This window comes from Pongo pygmaeus, chromosome 3, assembly GCF_028885625.2.
Source record: "Pongo pygmaeus isolate AG05252 chromosome 3, NHGRI_mPonPyg2-v2.0_pri, whole genome shotgun sequence".
Lineage (NCBI taxonomy): Eukaryota > Metazoa > Chordata > Mammalia > Primates > Hominidae > Pongo > Pongo pygmaeus.
In genome coordinates this window covers 99203722-99214703 of record NC_072376.2, presented here as the reverse complement: position 1 = coordinate 99214703, position 10982 = coordinate 99203722, and the positions used below count along the sequence as shown (strand labels likewise).

The 10982-nt window shown below is 36.2% G+C and overlaps 1 protein-coding gene across 27 annotated transcripts in view; it reads right to left on the bottom strand.

The window, feature by feature from the left end:
• Nucleotides 1–10982, bottom strand: part of PTPN13 (protein tyrosine phosphatase non-receptor type 13) — a 239768-nt gene that overhangs the window by 45254 nt on the left and 183532 nt on the right. For all 27 annotated transcript variants that reach the window (XM_054486024.2, XM_054486027.2, XM_054486025.2 and 24 more), the window contains 7 exons: nt 9295–9509; nt 9079–9177; nt 7748–8112; nt 6327–6507; nt 4744–4902; nt 3909–4080; nt 3599–3809 (listed from right to left, as the gene is read on the bottom strand). In XM_054486024.2, the coding sequence (XP_054341999.1) occupies nt 3599–3809; nt 3909–4080; nt 4744–4902; nt 6327–6507; nt 7748–8112; nt 9079–9177; nt 9295–9509 (1402 nt within the window). The remainder of the gene's footprint in view (nt 1–3598; nt 3810–3908; nt 4081–4743; nt 4903–6326; nt 6508–7747; nt 8113–9078; nt 9178–9294; nt 9510–10982) is intronic.

Sequence of the window (10982 nt, the reverse complement as noted above, 5' to 3'; positions counted from 1 at the left end):
TTAGTAGAGACGGGGTTTCACCGTAGAGGAAACTGGCATTGCAGTCTGGTGGTATAACGGCTCGTCCACATAAACCAGTACATGTTCATCCTTTAGCGCAAAAAGCCCTAATGACATGTACCCTATTAAAATTCAGGACATCTCCAATATTATCTCTGTTTCTCTTTGTCGTCTTTTTTTTTTAAAGAAACATTTTCAAGGTTTGTCCAAAAGAAGCCCATATAGGTTCTTGGCTAGCGGAAGACAATTCAGAACAGCTGTTGCACACTTGGACTATCACCTTCTCCAGGCTGGCAGTTGATATCTTATTTTTTTTCCAACTCACTTTTATTAAAAAAATAAAAAAAATGCTCCAACTATCAGTTTTACAAAATCTCTAAGAGAAACACAAGAGCAAGGTGCTGAGGTAAAAAATACCTGAGGTAGCTTTTTCTGTGTGTTTTTCTCGTTAAAAAAATCTGTAAATTTAACGCCCTGGGCCAACAACCTTGGTAAATTTCTACTTTCCTCCACTTTTTTTTTTAAAGAAAGAAATCATTTTGCTGAATATTGATGCCTTATACACCAAAATGCAAAAAGATAAAATACATGCTTTTATTGTGGAATTTTTTCTTTGTTTGGTTGATTGGTTGGTTTGATGGGTTCCTGTTTTCCGCTTCCAAAACGCTAGGACAAGTACCACTGACTCTTGTTCTTTTGAGTAACCAAGTGTAAGTTGAAGCTGGTTTGCGTGTTTCGCTTTTGTTCCTTTTGTGTGATGTGATACTCAGAGCACTGCTTTGCCTGGGTGGGCAGGGGGAGGTGCGTCACATACATCATTTTTATGGGACTTGGAAGACGTGGAACTGACACTAATGCCATGCTCATGCTGCTTGCTATGCATTAGTAATAGTCTTTTATCTCTGATTCAGGAGTTTTATGTCTTCTGCCAGCATCCATGTAACAAAGACAGGCTAGCTTATTAGCTTGCAAGTACAGTAAAATCCCAAATCCTTTACAGTTCCCTTTATGGAAGGAAGTCATAAACCAAGGAGTATGAGGAGTCTCTAGAAAGTGGACATACAGATAATTACCACAAGTATACATCACTCCATTATTGCTACCCTATGGACTTTAATAAAAGAGGGTAGATAAACACAATGAAGAGAGAGCTAGAAGAAGAATGAAGGAGAAAGTAATTTTGACTACCATGACTGTATTTTTGGTGACTACAGCTAAGATAAAAGCAGAAAGACAAAAGAAAATGACTTCAAGGCTGAGCTGAAGAGTGCTCTACTAATTTTGAGGCAAAGTATTCAGTTGGACCTAAAGTTAGCAAAAATGTTAATTTTCACAAAAATACTTTCCAGGTTGTTTGAAGACTTCCCTCCCCTCCTAATTAATATTCAGGTAGACCTATGAAAACAATTGTATGCCAATCCAATTTTTAGACATATATGAAGGAATCAAGCCAAAGACTATGTTCAAGGGGAAAAAAAGTACACAATCTAATTTACAGGTTTAGAAGGAATAAATAAACTTATCATCAATGATTTGATCAACAAGTTCCCATACTTTAAAAGAAATAATTCACAAACAAAAATGTGAATTTTTCCTTTATATAACTTAAGTCTGTAATCTAGAAAGCCTGGATTCCTACAAATTGTGGTAGGCAGAATAATCCCCTTCCAAGATGTTTATGTTCTAATGATTCTGTTCTAATCCTCAGAACCTCTAAAGATATTACTGTTCATATGGCAAAAGAAACTGTATATATGATTAGGTTCAGATTTTGATATGGGGAGGTTATTTTGGATTATCAGGGTGGGCCCATTATAATCACAGGGGTCCTAATAAGTGAAAGAGGGAGGCAGGAAAGTCTGAATCACAGAAAGAGACGTGGCAACAGAAGCAGAGGGTGCTGCAGTTGCTGGCTTTGAAGATGGAAGTGAGCCATAAACCAAGGTGTATGGGGAGTCTCTAGAGGGTGGAAAATAGATTTTCTCCTGGGATCTACAGAAGGAATGCAGCCCTGCTGACACCTTGATTTTACCACAGTAAGGCCCATTTTGTATTTCAGACCTTCAGAACGTTAATATAATAAACTTGTGTTGTTTTAAGCCACTAAACTTATAGTAATTTTTTATAATAGTAATAGGAAACTAATACATTTTCTCAATCTGTTTCCATTATAAGTGAAAGAAAAGTTGCTATTAGCATTTTTCATAATGTAGAAACTGTTATAAGGTTGAGTAGATGTGGCAGTTCTATGCCTCATGGGTAGCAGGCATGAGGTTCCAGTGGGATTAATCCTATCCCAGCTCTGGGAATGAGCCAGGACTGGCTTAAGCCAATCAATACTGATGGTCCCCAACTTATGATGGTGCAGCTTTATGACATTGTAAAAGTGACACGCATTTGGTAGAAACCATACTTTGAATACTCATACAATCATCCTGTGTTTCATTTCCAGTACAGTATTCAATAAGTTACATGAGATATTCAACACTTTATTATAAAATAAGCTTTGTGTTAGATGATTTTGTCCAACTGTAGGATAATGTAATGTAAGTAATGTAAAACTGTTTATGGTAGGCTAGGCTAGGCTAATAAGCTGTGATGTTTGGTAGGTTTGGTATTTTAAATGTGGTTTTGACTTATGATATTTTCAGTTTACCATGGGTTTACTGGGATGTAACCCCACTGTATGAGGAGCATCTGTATATTCTTATCCCTTGCTTCCAACTTAGAGATTGATCTTAATTTAGGCATAACGCAACTGGTACACAGTACTTGCTTAAATAGTAGTGATTGCTGAGATTTCTGTTTGAAGATTGCTCTAGGTGATGTGATGTGGTATATAGGTGGGAAGTATGAAAATGATGTAGTCTTTTGAAAACTGATACAGGGAGGAGGAAATAACTAAAAATAGCAAATAAATTAAGGTAGAGCCCTGATCAGATTTCACCTGATGACCACCTTATCTCTGGACTTTTAAAAGTTCAATATAAACCAATAAATCTCGGGCCAGGTAGGGTGGCTCACGCTTGTAATCCCAGCACTTTGGGAGGCCAAGGTGAGTGGATCACCTGAGGTCCGGAGTTCGAGACCAGCCTGGCCAACATGGTGAAACCCTGTCTCTACTAAAAATACAAAAATTAGCCTGGCGTGGTGGCGGGTGCCTGTAATCCCAGCTACTTGGGAGGCTGAGGCAGAAGAACCGCTTGAACCTGGGAGGCAGAGGTTGCAGTGAGCCAAGATTGCACCACCGCACTCCAGCGTGGGCAACAAGAGTGAAACTGTCTAAAAAAGAAAAGAAAACAAAACAAAACAAAAAAACTCCCAATAAATTCCATTTCTTGTTTAAACAAAAGTTTAGTTGTATTTTCTATTACTTGCAAGTGAAAACATCCTAACTGATAAATGTGGTAACCATTCTATTATTCACTTAGTGTTCTCAAAATCGCCTATCAAGAAGTCTGTTTTAAATTTATTAAGTCCTGCCAATTTAGTCTATGAATTACTAATTCAGTAACATATTTTCAGAGAATGAAGTATAATCAACGATCTGAAATGCACACACACGCACAATCAAAACTCATAAATAATTGCAGAGTACCTTGTTGCTTTCAATACCAATGAAGGAAGTGACATGTCTAATGCTCTGTTAACTTCCTCCAAGGTCATTCCTTGTGTGCTGACTCCGTTCACATAATGGATGACATCTAATAGCTGGAGATTACCCTCAATGGCTGCGATGGACCTTGGATTAATATCACTAATATATACCACTTGATAAAGGCTGTCATGACCTCCAGATAAGGAAAAACCTTGAAATAAAAGAAAAGATTTGTTTTCTCAGTCATAAAAGTACTTACTCTTAAGCTAACCAAGAAAATCATATTGTACAAAGTTTGACTTTTCATTACCCAACTCCTCTTTGTTGCATGTTAGTGCTATGTCTGGTAGCAAATGAGGCAACATTGGTATTCTGGGTAATTCCAGAACTCGTCCAATAACTAATCTGACTGTTTTGGATGCAGCCCGGAGCAGATTAACTGCATCTGTATGAGTCATATTAGTAACATCCGTATCATTAACCTACAAAAACAAGAAAGGGGCAAGTGAAGACCACAATTTTTAGAAAAGAGAAGCTAAATTGCCAAGAAATACAATAATCTTCCTAATTTATAATATATATTAGTTAGTAAGAGATTCACAACAGTGATCTCTAATTTATTGGTAATCCCCTTTATTATGGAAATCATAGGCACAACGATCAAGCCATTACAATGAAATAATAATGTTAAATCCCTAACAAATGCATCATTATTTTGCTAATCTAGGAAATTCATCCTCTAAGTAATTTAAACTTTCTGTCCTTGAGACCTAAGATAGCTTGTTTTATGCCTTACTGAGATTAAAGGGACTTTCAAATTTGTAAATGACAAGTTAATGGGTGCAGCACACCAACATGGTACATGTATACATATGTAACAAACCTGCACATTGTGCACATGTACCCTAGAACTTATAGTAAAAAAAAAAAAAATATATATATATATATATATATATATATATATATATATATATAAAAGAATTTCCCAAACTGTTAACGATGTAAAGGCCTTTACTTTTAAGTGGTGGAAATAGAAAGCATAAACCGAATAGATAAATACAGTATTACAATAATTCAACCTTCTTTTTCTGGCTTGCTCTTTGTCTACATTTACACAAATAATCCATTCCTCTTAAATGTCTCACCTTTATGAGCCGGTCCCCAGGTTTTAGCCTTCCATCACTTTTGGCTGGATCCTGTATGACATCATGAACATAACAACCAATTCTCTGATTGCCTTTGGTTACTGTAAAACCCAGGCTTCCTTTTTCTGATTTAATTAGGGTAATGAAGAGTTCTACTTCCTAAGGGAAAAAAGCAGTAATACTTTTAGGTTGTCTATTCTGCACTATAGACAAACAGAAAGATGACTATTATTTCCCTTAACAGAGGAGAAAGTCAAACCTTAAAAGGTTACTTAACTTGTCCAAGTGAAGAAGTCAAGTCTGTCTGACTCTAGACAGTCTGTCTGATTCTAGACGGATTGTCTCCCCACTGCATCCCATGTAAAAGTTATGTTTAAGCACAACATTATGTTTGTCTAGAGACAGCAGAGACAGAGTTTACTCCTGCTTTCTTTCTTATATTTTTAGGATAAATAAGGACACCATAGTGGTTATACTTTGATGATCAAAAAATACTTTCTGGAGGAAAGGTTCAGAAAAAAAATTCATATATTTCTAAACAAATGCAAAGAGCCATGTATTTCTAAGCAGATGCAAAGAGCCACAAAAAAGCTTTTTTTTTTTTGGTAAAAATATGAAGTCTTTTGGTGATTATCACAATCTTATTAATTTTGTTGTATAAATAAAATATACTTTTAAAAGATTTCAAATGAGACACAGAGGTTGTTTACAAGGGTAAAAGATTTCTAAGAAAAATTAAAGATTATTTTTACTCTATTGCTAAGAATGAAACCGAAGATGTAGATGCTGCACACCCCTCATCTCCAATACACACATGCACAATTATAGGCCAAAAAAAAAAAAAAAAAAGTGTACCTGGAAACTTAGCTCCAAAATGTTAACAGTTTTGGGGTAATCAGATTATAGTGGCTTTAATCTTCTCCTCTGTTTAATAATTTTTCTACAATAAACATTTATTACTTGGATAATAAAAGCAGTATTTAAAAAGGCTAACTTTCAATCAATGTAAAGGATATTATACTTGGAAATTTTGTTTCTAAATCTTATTTGTAGGTTTAGAAGTTCTAGGACTATTACTACAATGTAAAGGATTCCATCTGAGCACACAAAAAAAGTGTGGAGGAGAAAAAAAAATTAAATTCAAACTTGGTTAAAAATCAAATAGGTAACTCATCAGAATTTGAGAAGCAGACAAAAATAATATTTACTAAGGGTCTACTCTGTAGCAGATACTATACTATGTGCTTTACATATGTTATTTCATTTAATCTTCACCACAATCCTGTGAGGTTACTTGCTCCATTTTATAGTCAAAGCTACCAAGACTCAGAAGAATTAAGTGATTGGTCCATAGGAGTCTGCCAAATTGTAGCAAGTCAGTGGTAGAGTCAGAATTTATACTCAGGTCTTTTTGCCTTATTTCCTAATTTCTTAGCACAGAAACATACCAGATATGTTATCCATTTATTAGACACACATATGAAGCTATTTTAAAGATAGCTTTTTCCCTAAAGGGAAACTTTATGAACACACCTTCTTTTAAAAAATATGGATTTTTTTAAAATATAGAGAAAACAACTTACCAGTTCAAAGTCTTCAAGGTGATTTTCCAAGTCATTTTTCAAAGGTGTCCAGTTTTCTTGTCTAGTCGGTTCAGAAATGTGATGTATATGATACTTATCCATCGAACTAGAGGAAGCAGATTCTGATTGGGGTTGATAACTCTGCCCAGGAGCCATATCCGGTGGTAGAGGGGAAGGATTACTACAGAGACAAAGAAGACTATTTTCAAATACATTTCAATGTCAATATGGTTAGTTTGTGCCAGAAACAGAAAACACTTAACAAATATTCATGTCGGATTTTGATTGAGATCCTAGTTACTTTTTGAATGACTCTGGACTATGAATTTACTCCATATCTGTTAAATGTTAAAATTAACAATAATTTATTCTCTGTCTAGGTTTTTTTTTGTTGTTGTTGTTGTTGAGACAGGGTCTCACTCTGTTGCCTGGGCTGGAGTGCAGTGGTGAAATCTCGGCTCACTGCAGCCTCTGCCTCCCAGGATCAAGTGATTCCCCTGCCGCAGCCACCCAAGTAGCTGGGATTACAGGTGTGTGCCACCATGCCCAACTAATTTTTGTATTTTTAGTAGAGATGGGGTTTTGCCATGTTGCCCAGGCTGGTCTCGAACTCCTGAGCTCAAACAATCTACCTGCCTTGGCCTCCCAAAATGCTGGGATTACAGATGTGAGCCATCGCACCCGGCCTAGGTTCTATTTTGATGAAGCTCTTTAAGCTGCATAAAATCAGCAAGATAGGTTAAATAAAATTCTTTTGATTTCTAGTTGTTAATTCAAAGCTGAAGCTAATGTTATCAGAAGCTTAATGTGTGTTTCAACATAATAAGAAAAAGAAGAAAGAAGACTAAAAGTCTGACTCCTGTGGTTATTTTGGATAAAATACACAGGAAAAAAACTTGAACAAATAAAGTTGGATGTGGATAGACACAAAGACATAACCAAAGAGTAAAATGTATGAATAATTATGTGATGTATTAATGTAGTCTTTCTCTTTGTATGCTTCTATGTTTTCAATAATTTCTTCTTTTCCCCATCTTCTTTGTCTTACCTTCTGCAAACTCTCTGCCCTTATCTCCCCTCTATATTTCTGGTCCCTAGTCTCCCACTGTGTTACTGCCTAAATAAGTCTCTTCTGTTTCTGTTTAAGTAGTATGGTTAATAGTGAAATACAAATAACTTTCTCAGTTACTAGTAAATATGCTCAAAAGGGAAGAAAGACTCACTGACTGACTAGAGAGCTTATTGGTTTGCTAACTAAAACTATCAGTCACAATAGCTAGACATCCAATACAGTCATCCTCTGCCTAACCACTGTGAAGGTCACAGATACATACATTTTGTTCTTAGAGAAATGCATGTTGCTGCTACTGCTAGTAACAACAACCAGTTGCTTTGAGCGGTTCACATTATATTGATGATACCTGTCCTCAAACTCTGGTTTATTGGGAATTTTCTGAGGATAGTAAAACATGGTACAAATGGTATCTTCTTGACTCTTGGGTGCTTCATGATGACTCTGTGCCTGTGATACCATGTTGCTTAGAGTCTGATGCAAAGCTGAACTCCAGGTCGAATTTGATGTGTTTGCTGGAGCTGTTACTAAGTCATCTTCTCCACTCCCACTGCTGTCACTGTAACTGTCTCTTCTGGATGGGGACTTGCACTGCTTCTTGCTTTTGTCTGACATTTCATTTTCATCTGAGCTGGTGCTTTGCTCCACACATGATGGCTGAGAAGAGTCTTTACTGCTGTTTGGAGGTACTTGTGCTGGAGACTGAAGTGGGGTCTGTAATGGACACATTTAAAGAGATTTGGGACCATTCTATGAATTTTAGAAGCATTTATTTGAAAATAAACCATTGAACAACTTTCTACTAAAGTATGCATTGAATTTTCTGATTATAAAAGTAATTTATGTTCACTAGAGAAAATAATATATAAAATAACAGTTAATATTGTACAATTTATACCTTAAGTTAGAACTAGAGTAGTAGTATATATTTTGTCTCATATTTTCAAAAACTAGGGTTCTATCATAAATATTTTCTTAAGTCCTTAAATATGCTTTAAAACAATTTTAATACCTGTATAATGGTCCAATGGATGGCTATACCTTTATTTGTGCCTTCTCCTTTTATTGGACAGAGTTGTTTCTAGCTTTCCATTATTAATAGAAATCTAGAAGAACTTCTTTGTATGTAAATTTTTACCTGAGTTTCTATTACTTTGTAATTTTCTATACTGTCACAATATAGGACATTTTTAATAGCCTAATTATTTCCAAATTGTTTTCTAAAAACTGATACCAACTTATACGCTCATCAAGAGTGTTCCATTCACTTTTTCCTATCTGGTGCCTCAAATCAATGTAGTCTTTTAAAATGCTATTTATAATGCATCTTACAGAAATGTTATTTTCCTATTAAAGAGATTTTTAACCATTGTTTTGCAGATGAGGAATAACAGTTTGTGACGTGTTCAACATAATAACTAGTATCAGTGCCCATTAAAATGCCTGAAGTCAGTACTTGATAAATCCTAGTTAAATAAATTGAATAAATTACTTTGTATTATTATACAAATATGAATACATTCAAAGAAGTTGTCACATACAAGATAACATGCCTACCTAAAACAAGTAGCTAGGTATGAAACCCAGGAGAACAATTCATGATGAAACCACCACAGCTGAATTAGTTAGTTGCTAAGTTGATATTCTATAAAAATGTAAATTACTTTTCATAAGTCTCACCAAAAGCGCGGTATCAATTTCCGGTAGCACACCAGGTGGAGGTCTGCAGAGAAGCAAGAATACTTCTGGAGCAGTTCCCCTGAGAGTAGATATGACTTCCTGGGGGTACCATGAATGACAAATGAAGGTACAGTTAAACCAGCATTATGAAACCATTCTGAAAGGCCAATCCATCTCATCATTAAAAATGCTATACTGCACATGCTAGGGGCTCACCTGCTGAGATAGTCCTTTCAAAGAGGCTCCATTCACTTTCAAGATAACATCTCCTACATCAATTTTTCCACTTTCTGCTGCTGGCTGTCCAGGAAAGAGCTTTTTAACCCTTACTATGCTGGCATTAATTTGCTCCGGTGTAAGATTATCTTCTCGAGAAAAACTGAATCCTAGACCTGAGCTATTTTTAAGTAATTTTACCTCAAATGTATTTTCTGGGGGAAAAGATATAAAAAAAATTTAGATATTGTTAACATGCTGTGTTTACATAGGAACATACAAACATATATACTTCTAGACACATTTTAAAAGCCCATTTTCCCATATTTATAGCTCTGTATGTACTTACTGCACTCTAATAGTATACTGAAGCTGTATCTTACAGTCTATTTCCATCATTAAGAAATCTTATCAACTAACTGCATGAACTAAGCTGTTTGATTAGGAAGGAGAGTTCTGAAAGTAGGATTCTGAAAATGGAATTATGCATCAAACTCGTGTGTTTTAAAAGACACTATGGTCAGGCACAGTGGCTCATGCCTATAAACCCCAGTACTTTGGGAGGCCGAAGTAGGAGGGTTGCTTGAACCCAGGAGTTTGAGACCAGCCTGGGCAATACAGTGAGATCCAATCTCTACAAAAACAAAACAAAACAGAGTACAATAACAGGCCAAAAAAAGGGGAAACTCCACGGAAGGACAGGTATGGGAGAAACTCAGGTATACAGCGTGAGAAAGATGAAAAGAAGAACAAAATAAATGTTAGAGGAGGTTATGTGGAAATAAATTGAAATTGTAACGTTCTGGGGAGGTGTAATATAACTCAGATAAATTGCAATATTTCAATAAATTTCTTATCAGCTAAATAAATTAAAAGAACAATAACCAGAAAATAATTAAAAAATACATTTGAAGTCTTTGCTCATGGTTGGCTTGGGTGTTTAAAAAAACAACAAATCTATTTAAAGAAAGAATGATGGGGCTGGGTGTGGTGGCTCACACCTGTAATCCCAACATTTTGGGAGGCTGAGGAGGGCAGATCACCTGAGGTCAGGGGTTCAAGACCAGTTTGGACAACATGGTGAAACGCCGTCTATACTAAAAATACAAAAATTAGCCGCATGTGGCAGTGTGTGCCTATAATCCCAGCTACTCGGGGAGCTGAGGCAGGAGAACAGCTTGAACCCAGAGGCGGAGGTTGCAGTGAGCCAAGATTGCGCCACTGCACTCCAGCCTGGGCAGCAGAACGAGACTCTGTCTCATAAAAAAAAAAAAAGATGGAAGAAATAAAGAATAAAGAGCAGTATGATAAAATGAGAACATTAATTTTATTTTCATATTCAGGAAAAAATAATATAGTCTGTGTTATTTTTTCTCCTTATTTTGGGGACTGATTCAGAGTTGTTAACGTTTGTGTAAAATAAAACAATGACTGTACACCATCACCATCATTTATAAAGTAAAGGAAACATAAACCTCTTAAGAAGACAGAATCTTGGAGGGGGAGCCAAGACGGCCGAATAGGAACAGCTCCGGTCTACAGCTCCCAGCGTGAGCGACGCAGAAGACGGGTGATTTCTGCATTTCCATCTGAGGTACCAGGTTCATCTCACTAGGGAGTGCCAGACAGTGGGCGCAGGACAGTGGGCGCAGCGCACTGTGCGCGAGCCAAAGCAGGGTGAGGCATTG